The sequence below is a fragment of the Bombina bombina genome, chromosome 3 (assembly GCF_027579735.1).
Source record: "Bombina bombina isolate aBomBom1 chromosome 3, aBomBom1.pri, whole genome shotgun sequence".
NCBI classification, from domain to species: Eukaryota; Metazoa; Chordata; class Amphibia; order Anura; family Bombinatoridae; genus Bombina; species Bombina bombina.
The window spans coordinates 972,647,875-972,664,379 of NC_069501.1; the positions used below are offsets into that span (position 1 = coordinate 972,647,875).

The 16,505-nt window shown below is 39.1% G+C and overlaps 1 protein-coding gene across 1 annotated transcript in view; it reads left to right on the forward strand.

Moving 5' to 3' along the window:
* The window catches only part of CACNB3 (calcium voltage-gated channel auxiliary subunit beta 3), a 237,108-nt gene that overhangs the window by 68,760 nt on the left and 151,843 nt on the right, over positions 1–16,505 (forward strand). The window contains exon 5 of the mRNA XM_053705503.1: positions 6,797–6,867. Coding sequence (XP_053561478.1) covers positions 6,797–6,867 — 71 coding nt within the window. The remainder of the gene's footprint in view (positions 1–6,796; positions 6,868–16,505) is intronic.

Here is a 16,505-nt window from a genome sequence, read left to right on the forward strand (position 1 = left end):
TTGGAGCTGACTTTTCTTGTGCTTTTGTGTCAGTAATGGTGTACGCCTTGGAGTTGTGGCATGGAAACCTTTTGCATTTAGTATGCGCCTTACTGTGCAAACTGAAACCTCAGTGCATGTTGCCGCCAAGTCTTGCTGCAGGTCTTTTGCAGTCACTCAATGGATTTTCTCAACCTGCCTTCTCAGAAATCTGGTTGCAGCCGTTGATAGCTTCCTTTTTCTGCCCCATCCAGGTAGTGTAACCACTGCTCTGTTAACTTTGAACTTGTGAACTATGCTTCCAACGGTGCCTCTAGGAACATTCAGTGCCTTTGCTATCTTTTTGTATTCTGTTTCTTGTTTTTGAAGGGCAATGATCACTTCTCTTAACTTTTTGGACCATTATTTTGACTTAACCATATTTCTAACATGCGGTCAAACGTGATACTCAACAAACCCCTAGCCAGTTCAGGTATTTCGTGTGTTTCATGTGAAGTACACCTGGTGCAACTATTGAAACGTTTGATTAGTTGCATCAGGTGTACTTGAAACAAAACCTATTTTGCATATTTGTGCTGTTGTGAGGGATTACAACTGTATGTGTGTGTATATATGTGTTTATATAAATTACATAGAAAATATTTGTGCCGGTAGCATGAAGATGTGTATACAATGAGTAATAATGTTGCCTATGCGGTTCAACAAATTTCGCTTAATTTTCACAAAGTATCAAACATAGGGGCCGATTTATCAAGGTCTGGCGGACATCACTGAATTTAACATTGCACAAGCAGTTCTGGCGAGCTGCTTGTGCAATGCCGCCCCCTGCAGATTCGCGGCCAACCGGCCGCTAGCAGGGTTTGTCAATCAACCCGATCGTATGAGGTCAGCGGATTGATATCCGCAGCCTTAGAGGTGGCGGACCAGTTAAAGAGCAGCGGTCTTAAGACCGCTGCTTCATAACTGCGGTTTCTGGCAAGCCTAAAGGCTTGCGCGGAAACAGGGGCCATTCGGCCCTTGATAAATCGGCCCCATAATGTTAATTGTTTGTACACCATTTTTTGTCTTGGTATATCACTGTGTTAGTTATGGGAATGTCCCTTGTATAATTCCCAGTAGTAAACTATCGGTGTATAAAGTTCTCCAGAGGGAATTTTCCTCAGACTATCTATCTATCTAGGTATCTATATAAAAATTAACATATATATATATATAATTAAAGAAAAGAATTGTATTAGAAAATACCCATAATCCAGCACTCACTCATGTACCAAATATATACAGCAACCCTCCGGTAACCTGTGTATTCAATCAAAGGATGCAGACAAGGGCAATATTCACAAACAATATAAGTTTATTATTCAACTACTCGAATAACATATGTCCTTCCCTAGAGCCTAGTACAATAAACTACGACTGAAGGAATGAACACCTAACAAGTAGATAAACAAATAATTAACAAAAACAAACTGCGGTTCTGTCAGAATTCATTAAGTCCAGTTTTGGGCGGCTGTGATCTTCGCATGCAAGTAACAATTAAATATGTGTTGCGTTGTCAGAAAGCAAAAGCTAGATGATTAGTTGCCAAGCTGTATGTCGACAATAGCAGTAACACAGTACATGGGTTGTTAGATGCAGGATAGCCAGTCCATAGTTTAACAGAAAACAATCCACAGTCCGTATATGTATATATATTTTTGTGTGTGTGTTTCCACATACATATTTACACCTATAATCACATATATGTATGTATTTATGTATGTGTATATATATATATATATATATATATATATATGTGTGTGTATATATATATATATATATATATATATATATATATATATATATATATATATATATATATATATATATATATATATATATATATATACATGAACACACATTGAAGCCCTTCACAGTCAAACACCTTGGCGTATACTCTACCATATCCCTTTTAACCATTTTAAAAAAAAAAAAAGTTTTATTGATATTAACAGTATATTTTTTTAATAAAAAGTTTATATATGAGTGTAATAGTTTATCTTAATATGTTTGTGATATGTTTTGTGAGAATTTTTTTTTACCATTACACTTGAGGATCTCAAGCCTCGCCAGGGTGATTTACCATGGACTTGTAGGCCTTGATCCGATATGCAGCGTCACCCGCAAAAGCCGGCAACGCCAAATTTTGCGCTGGTTTGGTATCACATATACGGCGTAACATAGAAGTTACACTCGTATATTTCTGCCTTCGGCCGTCGTTTTTTGGCCCATAGACAGGTATACCAAACCAGCGCAGTTTGGTATCCAATATACAGCGTAAGGACTTACGTGGCGAAAATGGAGAAATCTTACTCCATTTTCACCTCGCCACAAATTGCAGGCGTAGTAAGCCTTACGCTGTGTATTGGAGCCCCGTAACTCCCTAAACTACCTTCAAAATAAAACCTAACACCTAACGTATGCGCAATTTCTATCTACCTGTCAAACTCAATCCCCAGCCGCAATCCCTAATAAAGTATTTAACCCCTAAACCGCCGCTCCCGGAAATGCCGCCACCTACATTATCTACCCCCTAATGTGAGCCCCTTACACTGCCGACACCTATATTAACTACCCCCTAATGTGAGCCCCTTACTCCGCCGCCACCTACATTACCTACCCCCTAATGTGATCTCCTTACACCGCCGCCACCTACATTACCTACCCCCTAATGTGATCTTCTTACACCGCCGCCACCTACATTACCTACCCCCTAATGTGAGATCCTACCCCGCCGCCAGCTATATTAAAATTATTAACTCCTAATCTAATTCCCCTACCCCGCCGCCAGCTATATTAAAATTATTAACCCCTAATTTAATCCCCCTACCCCTCCGCCAGCTATATTAAATTAATTAACCCCTAAAATACTAAAATATCCCTACCACTAAACCTAAATCTAACCCTACAAATAGCCCTGAAAAGAGCTTTTGGCATGGTATTGCCCCAAAGTAAACAGCTCTATTGCCAGCCCTTAAAAGGGCTTTTTGCGGGCCATTGCCCTAAAGTAACCAGCTCTTTTACCAGCCCTTAAAAGGGCTTTTTGCGGGGCATTGTCATAAAGTAATCAGCTCTTTTACCTCTAATCTAAATCCCCCTACACTGCCGTCACCTATAATAAATGTATTACCCCCTAATCTAATCCCCCTACACCGCCACCACCTATATTAAATACATTAACCCCTAATCTAATCCCCCTAATCTAATCCCCCTACACCGCCGCCACCTATATTAACTATATTAACCCTAATTATATTAGGGTTAATATAGTTATTATATTATATATATATTAACTATATTAATTAACCCTAACTAACTCTAACACCCCTAACTTAATTATTATTAAAATAAATCTAAATAATATTAATAATAATAACTAAATTATTCCTATTTAAATCTAAATACATACCTATAAAATAAACCCTAAGATAGCTACAATATAATTAATAATTACATTGTAGCTATTTTACGGTTTATACTTATTTTACAGGTAACTTGGTATTTATTTTAACTAGGTACAATAGCTATTAAATAGTTTATAACTATTTAATAGCTACCTAGTTAAAATAATTACCAATTTACCTGTAAAATAAATACACCTACACTATCAATAAATTAAACTACAAATATCTAAACTAAAATACAATTAAATACACTAAACTAAATTACAAAAAAAACAAAACACTAAATTACAAAAAATAAAAAAAGATTACAAAAATGTTAAGCTACTTACACCTAATCTAAGCCCCCTAATAAAATAATAAAGCCCCCCAAAATAAAAAAATGCCCTACCCTATTCTAAATTAAAAAGTAACCAGCTCTTTTACCATCCCTTAAAGAGCTGGAACAGCCAATAGAATGCAAGCTCAATCTGATTGGCTGATTGGATCAGCCAATCGGATTGAACTTGAATCTGATTGGATGATTGAATCAGCCAATCAGATTTTCTTACCTTAATTCCAATTGGCTGATAGAATCCTATCAGCCAATCGGAATTCGAGGGACGCCATCTTGGATGACGTCATTTAAAGGAAACTTCATTCGTCTTTCAGTCGTCGGGCCAGCTGGATGTTCCGCGTCGGAGGTCGGAAGAAAGAAGATTGAAGATGCCGCTTGGAGGAAGACTTCGCCCCGATGGAGGACCTCTTCTTTGCCGCTTGGATGAAGACATCGCCGGGATGGAAGACCTCTTCTTTGCCGCTTGGATGAAGACATCGCCGGGATGGAAGACCTCTTCTTTGCCGCTTGGATGAAGACATCGCCGGGATGGAGGACCACATCTGGATGAAGAGTTCGGCCCGGCTGGGTGAAGACGACTCAAGGTAGGGAGATCTTCTGGGGGTTAGTGTTAGGTTTTTTTAAGGGGAGTTTGGGTGGGTTTAGAGTATGGGTATGTGGGTGGTGGGTTGTAATGTTGGGGGGTGGTATTGTGTGTTTTTTTACAGGCAAAAGAGCTGATTACTTTGGGGAAATGCCCCGCAAAAAGCCATTTTAAGGGATGGTACAAGAGCTGGTTACTTTTTAATTTAGAATAGGGTAGGGCATTTTTTTATTTGGGGGGGCTTAGATTAGGTGTAAGTATCTTAAATTCTTGTAATCTTTTTTTATTTTTTGTAATTTAGTGTTTGTTTTTTTTGTAATTTAGTTTAGTGTATTTAATTATATTTTAGTTTACATATTTGTAGTTTATTTAATTTATTGATAGTGTAGGTGTAGGTATTTGTAACTTAGGTTAGGATTTATTTTACAGGTAAATTGGTCATTATTTTAACTAGGTAGCTATTAAATAGTTATTAACTATTTAATAGCTATTGTACCTAGTTAAAATAAATACCAAGTTACCTGTAAAATAAGTATAAACCGTAAAATAGCTACAATGTAATTATTAATTATATTGTAGCTATCTTAGGGTTTATTTTATAGGTAAGTATTTAGCTTTAAATAGGAATAATTTAGTTAATATTATTAATATTATTTAGATTTATTTTAATAATAATTAAGTTAGGGGTGTTAGAGTTAGGGTTAATATAGTTAATATATATATAAAATATAATAACTATATTAACTATATTAACCCTAATATAATGAGGGTTAATATAGTTAATATATATAATATAATAACTATATTAACTATATTAACCTTAATATAATTAGGGTTAATATAGTTAATATATATAATATAATAACTATATTAACCCTAATATCATTAGGGTTAATATAGTTAATATAGGTGGCGGCGGTGTAGGGGGATTGGATTAGGGGTTAATGTATTTAATATAGGTGGCGGCGGTGTAGGGGGATTAGATTAGGGGGTAATACATTTATTATAGGTGGCGGCGGTGTAGGGGGATTTAGATTAGAGGCAAAAGAGCTGATTACTTTGTGACAATGCCCCTTTTAAGGGCTGGCAATAGAGCTGTTTACTTTGGGGCAATGCCACGCAAAAAAGCCCTTTTCAGGGCTATTTGTAGGGTTAGACTTAGGTTTAGTGGTAGGGATATTTTAGTGTTATATGTGTCAATTAATTTAATATAGCTGGCGGCGGTGTAGGGGGATTAGATTAGGGGTTAATGTATTTAATATAGCTGGCGGCAGTGTAGGGGGATTAAATTAGGGGTTAATAATTTTAATATAGCTGGCGGCGGGGTAGGAGCTCACATTAGGGGGTAGGTAATTCAGCTGGCGGCGGTGTAAGGAGCTCACATTAGGGGGTAGGTAATGTAGGTGGCGGCGGTGTAAGGGGCTCACATTAGGGGGTAGGTAATGTAGGTGGCGGCGGAGTAAGGGGCTCACATTAGGGGGTAGGTAATGTAGGTGGCGGCGGAGTAAGGGGCTCACATTAGGGAGTAGGTAATGTAGGTGGCGGCGGTGTAATGGGCTCACATTAGGGGATAGGTAATGTAGGTGGCGGCGGAGTAAGGGGCTCACATTAGGGGGTAGGTAATGTAGGTGGCGGCGGTGTAAGGGGCTCACATTAGGGGGTAGGTAATGTAGGTGGCGGCGGAGTAAGGGGCTCACATTAGGGGGTAGGTAATGTAGGTGGCGGCGGTGTAAGGGGCTCACATTAGAGGGTAGATAATGTAGGTGGCGGCGGAGTAAGGGGCTCACATCAGGGGGTAATTAATGTAGGTGGTGGCGGGGTCCGGGAGGGGTGGTTTAGGGGTTAATAACTTTATTAGGTGCGGCGGGGTCCGGGAGCGGCGGTTTAGGGGTTAATGCATTTATTATTAGGAGAGTGAGGGGGGATAGCGGATAGAGGGGTATACGTGTCGGGCTATGTTTGGGAGGCGTTTTTAGACAGTACGGGAGATTTAATACTTTAGTCAGTTTTTCTAGGCGCCGGCAGTTTCTAAAGTGCCGTAAGTCACTGGCGACTCCAGAAATTTGTACTTACGCAGATTTCTGGACATCGCTAGTTTGTCAGACTTACGGCACTTTAGCATCTGACAGCGCGGTATATGGGATAGCTCGAGTTGCGAGCTGAAACTACGTGCGGCGCAGGTTTCCACGCTTGCGCCGAAACCTGCGCCGTATATCGGATTGCGCCCCTTATATCAAGTTGCACACTAATGTTAGCACGGTCCAGTGATACAGCTTATTATGATCCCCCACTATAATTAGCGAGCCACCTCTAATCTGGGCCTATATGTTAAAATAAATATACCCTATTTCTGTTGCACAATATTGTTTGAGTGCTGTCTATTGTTTTCATTGTATTTAGTATCTGTTTGACTATATTATTACAATTTACAAATAAAAACAATTTTTTTTTTTTCAGGAGGAGTGGAAACACCTCTGGTTTAGGAGACATGGTCTCAGGAAATCGGCGTTCGCCTCCCCCGTCCATGGGTAAATAATATTGTATTTCAGACATAGGAGGGAACATTTATTTAAGTAACACTAAAGTCCAAATTAAAGTTTCTTAATTCAGATAGAACATGCGATTTTAAACAACTTTACAATAAACTTCCATGATCTAGATGCGCACAATCTTTTATTTGCACACTTTCTGTGATACCAGCTCCTACTCAGCATGTGTAAGAATTCACATAATATACATATATGCATTTTGTAATTGGCTGATTGCTGTCACATGACGCATCAGACAATTCAACTATCTTTAAAGGGACATTAAACACCAAAAAAATTATTTCATGATTCAGAGCATAAAATTTACTTCTAGTATCGAATTTGTGTCATTCTCATGTTGTTCTTTAATGAAGAGATATTTAGATAGGTAGTGTGCTGCCTTCTAGTGCTCTTGCTAATGTATAACATTGTTGCAAAGCTGCTGCCATATAATGCTGCAGACACGTGCACAAGACTATATTTACCTTCCCGCTTTTCAGCAAAGTATAACAAGAACACAAAGAAAATGTAATAATACAAGTAAACGGGAAATTTGTTTAGAATTGTATGTTCTATCTGAATCATGAAAGAAAATTTTTGGGTTTATGTTCCTTTAAAATCTACTACTCATTTGAAATACTAAGTTTTTTTGCATTGTCTTTTTATTATGCATGTATTGATTATGCAATTCTACGGCGTTTAGTGGCCCTTTAAGAGGCATTCACAGCTATTGAGGCTTTGCACTGCAGGTGTTCTATCAGAATGTGCTACCTTGTCAGAATCTGCTACCTTTGCCTGTGCATGCTCTGTATTACGTAATCACACTCCACATATTGTTAAAAAGAATTGTGTGGAATGTGATTATGTAAATCAGCAGCATGCTGCAGTGCATAAATGCTTGCATGTGCTGTTATGTCACAATACTAATAAAACAAATAAAAATTACATATAACAATTATATATACTTCAATCACTTGTCACGGTAATGAAAAAGACGACATTGAAAGAGTGCCGTGTGTGTGTGTATATGTGTGTGTATATATATATATATATAATTTGTATGTGTAATTTAAACAGCGCATGCACGCATCTATTCGCCGCGGCAAAATACAACAGGAAAACTTCCTTGTCAGAATCTACCTCTCAGTGTGCATTCTGCTGATTTACATAATTGCATGTGGCACTTTCCTCTTTAACATATGTGGAGTGTGATTACGTAATACAGAGCATGCGCAGTCAGAGGTAGCAGATTCTGATAGAACACAGGCTCTGCACATTTTGATACATTTTCACCAGTATGTTACTTTATGCTGATATATTCTGCTGTGCACCTATAAAATAAACATATCTGTAAAGTGACATGATTTTAAAAAAAAATGTAGTTATAACGAAAAACATTCCAGGGCTATTTTCCTGTATGCTGTGAAATAAGTGATCAAGGGTTTTGGAGATTCTATTAGGGCAAAACAAGGGCACATGAAAGTGAAAAAAATGAATTATTTTATAAAGATAGAGCAATTTAGTTTTAGACTAATCAGTAAGTATGGGTGAATGTTGTCATTTTGACATTTAAATTATAGCATGAATGTTCCCTTTGACATTTTATTTTTCTATATAACAAAGGGTATAATTTCAATAGCAAACATTAACATTTCAATATTTACATTTGAATATTTATTTCCCCCCAAACTTACACTAAATTGTACAGGAATCAAGGTTCAAATGTTGCTAATGGAATAAACAGTGATTGGTTTATGTAGGATTGCCAGGTGTCCTGTATTCAACTGGACAGTCCAGTATTTTAGCCGAATGTCCAGTACAACTCATACAAAAATACTGGATCTTAAATGTCCAGTATTTTTTAAAGTACCCTAAGTGCCAGCTAAATGTAAAGGGCCTCCTGGCTCTATGCATGTCATATGTGGCCCAAAAAGTAGTAACATTGTGCATTTTATATGTGTGTTCTCCTGGCAGTCAAGGGAGTCAAATCACTACTGAATACGAGTGTTACTAACAACCAAGGGGATAAAATGACTGCTGATTTGTGAAAAATATACATGGTGGGATACAGCATGAGCTTTTGGGGGACATTGAGTGACCCTTAGCTACCACCCATTCCCAGTCATCTATATGTTGTCCGGTATTTTTATGGAGCACAGCTGACAACCTTAGGTTTATTACAAATTAATATGGGCAACATATGTTATTTTATAACAAATGTGCTTAAATATTCATTCACTCTCCTCTGTTTATGCATTAATCTTGCCTGGTGCCGGCCTTTTCTGCAGAGATGGACTAGTAGCCAATGAGCTGTTTCAATATAAAGTTTATGTTATGCAGCTGGTTACTGGCTGAGTGGGATGGTTCTAGGGGGGTTTCTTTGGGGCTGTGAAACTCAATTTATTACTGTAGCATCCCCAAACCTTAAAGGTGCCACCTGCCCTTCATTTTTTATATCTCCAGGAAGAAGTGTAGGAATAGTTAGGTTAAGATGAAGTCCCCTACAAGTACTCCCTGCACCCTGGATGTTTAGGTTTTTAGTCAAATTTTTGCACACCCAAATTTTATGGCGTACAATTGCCTGTGTTTGCTTATCCAGACTTAACTAAAAGGATGAGCATTTGTATTTTTATGTTCTAAATGCATGTTAAGGTATGTGGCCGAATTATCAAAGGTCTTGCAGACCTGATCCGACAGTGCGGATCAGGTCCGCAAGACCTCGCTGAATGCGGAGAGCAATATGCTCTCCGTATTCAGCATTGCACCAGCAGCTCACAAGAGCTGCTGGTGCAACGCCGCCCCCTGCAGACTCGCGGCCAATCGGCCGCCAGCAGGGAGATGTCCTTGTCTGCCTCATCAGAGCAGGCGGACAGGGTTATGGAGCAGCGGTCTTTAGACCGCTGCTTCATAACTGCTGTTTCTGGCGAGTCTGAAGACTCGCCAAAAACACGGCCCTTCAAGCTCCACTCAGAGCTTGATAAATGGGCCTCATGGACTAAGTATGCTTAGTCCAAAAAAAATAACTGTTCTTTCTTTGGGCTAGATAAAAAGTAGAGGGCTATCTTGCACTCAACACTTGTGCGTTAACTTCGCTAGATGGAGGCTTTTTGCGTGCTTAGGGTTGTACTCATATTATAAGTTGAAAGTAAAAAGTTCTCCCTATAGAAGTCAATGGAGAGCACAAACTGAAAAAAACTAACACCTATTCTCAAATGTTAACCCAACAGGAGTTATTAATAGTTCACATTCCAATGTTCTTCACAAACAGAACAATGTACTTCTTATTGTAAATACATATTTCTATATAGATCTATATATTCCTGTATATCACTATACATTTACTGTATAGGTATAGATATGTATTTTACATGAACCATATAAAAATATATATTTAATTAAAAAAAGTACATTATTTTCTAGGTGAAGAACATTGAACCTGCATTTGGGGTTCTCATAAAGAATTGCTAACTTCAAAGCGCATTATTAAAACATTACATATAAAATATTTGTAAAAATATTAATAAATATTATTAATCATTATTAAACATACTGTAAAAATATTCTAAACAATCCAGAGAATATATCTAGATTTTTTACAGTATGTTTAATCATTTTTTTTAATACTCTTTAATATATTATATGCAATTATGCACATTGAAGTTAGCAATTCGTTATGTGCACTAACCCAACCACGTTGGTCCTAAATAGCGAACCCTGATCCGTATTAAGCATATTTTACTTTCCTACGTTCTTCACATAGAATATAATGTACTATTTATTATTAAATATATATTTCTATATATATCTGATAATGGTCATGTAAAATACACATCTCTACTTTATAGGAATAGATACAGTGGGGCAAAAAAGTATTTAGTCAGCCACCAATTGTAGAAGTTCTCCCACTTAAGAACATGAGAGAGGCCTGTAATTTTCATCATAGGTATACCTCAACTATGAGAGATAAAATGTGGAAACAAATCCAGACAATCACATTGTCTGATTTGGAAAGAATTTATTTGCATATTATGGTGGAAAATAAGTATTTGGTCACCTACAAACAAGCAATATTTCTGGCTCTCACAGACCTGTATCTTCTTCTTTAAGAGGCTCCTCTGTCCTCCACTCATTACCTGTATTAATGGCACCTGTTTGAACTTGTTATCAGTATAAAAGACACCTGTCCACAACCTCAAACAGTCACACTCCAAACTCCACTATGGTGAAGACCAAATAGCTGTCGAAGGACACCAGAAACAAAATTGTAGACCTGCACCAGGCTGGGAAGACTGAAGCTGCAATAGGCAAGCAGCTTGGTGTGAAGAAATCAACTGTGGGAGCAATAATTAGAAAATGGAAGACATACAAGACCACTGATAATCTCCCTCGATCTGGGACTCCACGCAAGATCTCACCCCGTGGGGTCAAAATGATCACAAGAACGGTGAGCAAACATCCCAGAACCACACGGGGGGACCTAGTGAATGACCTGCAGAGAGCTGGGACCAACGTAACAAAGGCTACCATCAGTAACACACTACGCAGCCAGGGACTCAGATCCTGCAGTGCCAGACGTGTCCCCCTGCTTAAGCCAGTACATGTCCGGGCCCATCTGAACTATGCTAGAGAGCATTTGGATGATCCAGAAGTGGATTGGGAGAATGTCATATGGTCAGATGAAACCAAAGTAGAACTGTTTGGTAGAAACACAACTCGTCGTGTTTGGAGGAGAGAGAATGCTGAGTTGCAACCAAAGAACACCATACCTACTGTGAAGCATGGGGGTGGCAACATCATGCTTTGGGGCTGTTTCTCTGCAAAGGGAACAGGACGACTGATCCGTGTACATGAAAGAATGAATGGGGCCATGTATCGTGAGATTTTGAGTGCAAACCTCCTTACATCAGCAAGGGCATTGAAGATGAAACGTGGCTGGGTCTTTCAGCATGACAATGATCCCAAACACACCGCCCGGGCAACGAAGGAGTGGCTTCGTAAGAAGCATTTCAAGGTCCTGGAGTGGCCTAGCCAGTCTCCAGATCTCAACCCCATAGAAAACCTTTGGAGGGAGTTGAAAGTCCGTGTTGCCCAGCGACAGCCCCAAAACATCACTGCTCTAGAGGAGATCTGCATGCAGGAATGGGCCAACATACCAGCAACAGTGTGTGACAACCTTGTGAAGACTTACAGAAAACGTTTGACCTCTGTCATTGCCAACAAAGGATATATAACAAAGTATTGAGATGAACTTTTGATATTGACCAAATACTTATTTTCCACCATAATTTGCAAATAAATTATTTCCAAATCAGACAATGTGATTGTCTGGATTTGTTTCCACATTCTATCTCTCATAGTTGAGGTATACCTATGATGAAAATTACAGGCCTCTCTCATCCTCTTAAGTGGGAGAACTTGCACAATTGGTGGCTGACTAAATACTTTTTTGCCCCACTGTATATAGGTATAATGTATATATGTATGTATTTATTTACAATAAAAAGTACATTATCCTGTAGGTAAAAACATTTCATTTATATATATATATATATATATATATATATATATATATATATATATATATATATATATATATATATATATATATATATATATATACACACACACAAATGCATGTACACATTTTAGTTTCTTCTACAAGATATAGTAGAGGTATATAGTAAAAAAAAGTAAATTTATGCTTACCTGATAAATTAATTTCTTCTACGATATGACGAGTCCACGGATTTCATCCTTGTGGGATTTATCCTCCTGCTAACAGGAAGTGGCAAAGAGCACCACAGCAGAGCTGTATATATAGCTCCTCCCTTCCCTCCACCTCCAGTCATTCTCTTTGCCTGTGTTAGTAATAGGAAGAGGTAAAGTGAGTTATTAGTTTTAGATTCTTCAATCAAGATATTTTTGGTTTTAAAATGGTACCGGTGAGTACTATTTTTCCTCAGGGAGAAATCATCAGTCTGGATTCCCAAGAGGAATGAAGAGATCTTTTTTTCTCCCCTGAGGTTGATGATCTTAGCAGACATTACTAAGATCCATTCTGGTTCCCACAGAGTTTCTGAAGGTAGTGCAAGAAAAATCTTCAGTGTGGAGAACGGTGTCATGCTACAAGCAGCATTGAGGTATGTTCAGTCTTTTATTTCTGAGGAGACTTGTTATATCAGAACTGACTGACATTATACCCTGTAAGGGAAGGGGTAAGCAGTAGACATATAAGGATTATGAGTTACTGAACTTACTGGTGCATACATAATGATTACTTTTTTTTCTGAAAATTATTTAAATCAATAATAAAGGTTAAAACGACTATTGTGGCTATTGCTAGTCTGTTTAACATGTCTGAACTTGAGGAAACTCCTTGTTCTATGTGTTTAGAAGCCATTGTGGAACCCCCTCTTACTTTGTGTACCTCTTGTACTGAAAGGGCCTTACAATGTAAAAAGCATATTTTATGTAAAGAAAGTGTGCCTAAGGATTATTCTCAGTCTGAAGAGAATCAGGATATGCCGTCTAATTCTCCCCAAGTGTCACAACCTTTAACGCCCACCCAAGCGACGCCGAGTTCCTCAAATGCGTCTAATTCTTTTACTCTGCAGGATATGGCTGCAGTTATGTTGACTACCCTTACAGAGGTATTATCTAAGTTACCAGTGTTACAGGGTAAATGCAGTAGGACAGGAATTAATGTGAATACTGAATCCTCTGATGCTTTGTTGGCTATTTCCGATGTGCCCTCACAGGGATCTGAGTTGGGGGTCAGGGAAATTTTGTCTGAGGGAGAACTTTCAGAATCGGGAAGTGTGTTACCTCAGACAGATTCGGACGTCATGTCCTTTAAATTTAAGCTAGAACACCTCTGCCTGTTACTTCGGGAGGTCTTAGCGACTCTGGATGACTGTGACCCTATTATGGTACCACCAGAGAAATGGTGTAAAATGGATAAATATCTAGAAGTACCCGCTTACACTGATGTTTTTCCGGTTCCTAAGAGAATCTCAGAGATTATTAAGAAGGAGTGGGACAGACCGTGTATATTCCTATTGAGGACAGCTGTGCTTTCAAAGACCCTATGGATAAAAAGTTAGAGGGTCTTCTAAAGAAGTTATTTATTCATCAGGGTTTCCTTTTACAACTGACAGCCTGCATTGTTCCAGTTACTACTGCAGCGGCTTTCTGGTTTGATGCCTTAGAAGAGTCTCATAAAATGGAGACCCCCTTAGAGGATATTTTAGATAGAATTAAGGCTCTCAAGCTAGCTAATTCTTTTATCACAGATGCCGCCTTTCAAATTGCTAAGTTGGCGGCTAAAAATGCAGAATTTGCCATTTTAGCGCATAGAGCATTATGGTTAAAATCGTGGTCTGCTGATGTGTCATCTAAGTAAAAAGCTCTTGGCTATTCCTTTCAAGGGTAAGACCCTATTCGGGCCTGAGTTGAAGGAAATCATCTCTGACATTACTGGAGGTAAAGGTCACGCTCTACCTCAGGATAAGTCTGTTAAAGGATTACTTTCTGTTATAATTTTTAAGCTAAACAACTAACATATTAAAGTTAATAAACATTAATTAAAACCTACTGACCTATATTTTCTCCAAAACGAAGTTTCATAACGTTCTAAAAGTTATATCTTTTATTCGCCGATGATGTCACGTTATCCTGCCCACTATTTTCAGCACTGAGTGTTCAAAATACTTAAACCAATAACTTTGTGTTTAAAGCACCATTTTGAAACCTAGGTATTGTAAACGGATTGGTACAGAGCAAAGGATACCCACGGAGTGGGTTTGGAAAACAATTACATTTGCAGACAAGATTTCTGATATACGGTAGAGATATGTTAATGAAATGCTATTGATAAAAAGTGTATTTGGGGTAGTTAGTTAGTAACAGGCATAGAAAATATTTACTTACAGTGGCCCTTTAAGATGAGGGGTAAACAAAATCATTTTCGTTCCTTTTGGAACTTTAAAGGAGTACCACCTTCTTCCTCTTCCTCCACAAAGCAGGAAGGGAATTTTGCTCAGGCCAAGTCCGTCTGGAGACCAAACCAGGCTTGGAACAAGGGTAAACAACCCAAGAAGCTCGCTGCTGCTACCAAGACAGCATGAAGGGGCTGCCCCCGATCCGGGACCGTATCTAGTAGGGGGCAGACTTTCTCTCTTTGCCCAGGCTTGGGCAAGAGATGTTCAGGACCCCTGGGCACTGGAAATTGTGACCCACGGGTATCAACTGGAATTTAAAGAATTTCTCCCAAGGGGGAGATTTCTTCTTTCACCATTGTCTGTAGACCATATAAAAAGGCGTTCTTACGTTGTGTAAAAGACACCTCTACTATGGGAGTAATTTGTCCTGTTCCAAGACTGGAACAGAGGCAAGGGTTTTACTCAAATCTTTTTGTGGTTCCCAAAAAAGAGGGAACTTTCAGACCCATTTTAGATCTCAAGAGTCTAAACAAGTTTCTCAGAGTCCCATCGTTCAAGATGGAGACTATCCGAACAATTTTACCAATGATCCAGGAGGGTCAATATATGACTACCGTGGACTTGAAGGATGCATACCTTCATATTCCTATTCACAAGGATCATCATCAGTAACTAAGGTTTGCCTTCCTGGACAAACATTTTCATTTCGTGGCTCTTCCCTTCGGGTTGGCCACAGCACCCAGGATCTTCACAATGGTTCTAGGGTCCCTTCTGGCAGTTCTCAGGCCGCGGGGCATAGCAGTGGCGCCTTATCTGGACGATATCTTGATTCAGGCGTCGACTTATCATCTAACAAAGTCTCATACAGACACAGTGTTGTCCTTTCTGAGAACTCACGGTTGGAAGGTGAATCTAGAAAAGAGTTCACTAATTCCACAGACAAAGGTTCCCTTCTTGGGAACTCTGATAGATTCTATAGCAATGAAGATTTTTCTGACGGAGGTCAGAAAGTCAAAAATTCGAAATACTTGACAAGCCCTTCAGTCCAATCCTTGGCCATCAGTAGCTCAGTGTATGGAGGTAATTTGATTGATGGTGGCGGCAATGGACATCATTCCATTTGCTCAGTTTCATCTCAGACCACTGCAACTGTGCATGCTTGGACAGTGGAATGGGGACTATACAAATTTATCTCCTCCGATAAATCTGGATCAAGTGACCATAAACTCTCTTCTTTGGTGATTGTTGCCGGATCATCTGTCCCAGGGGACGTGTTTCCGCAGACCCTCGTGGGTGATAGTGACAACTGACACCAGTCTACTAGGCCTGGGTGCAGTCTGGAATTCCCTGAAGGCTCAGGGTGTCTCTACTTCCAATCAATATTCTGGAATTGAGAGCAATATTCAATGCGCTTCAGGCGTGGCCTCAGTTGGCTTCGGCCAAATTCATCAGATTCCAGTCGGACAACATCATGACTGTGGCTTACATCAATCATCAGGGAGGAACGAGGAGTTCCTTAGCGATGACAGAAGTATCCAAGATAATACGATGGGCGGAGACCCACTCTTGTCATCTGTCAGCAATCTACATCCCAGTAGTGGACAACTGGGAAGCGGACTTTTTAAGCAGACCGTTTTTTCATCCGGGGGAGTGGGAACTCCATCCGGAGGTATTTGCCTCTCTGATTCTCCGATGGGG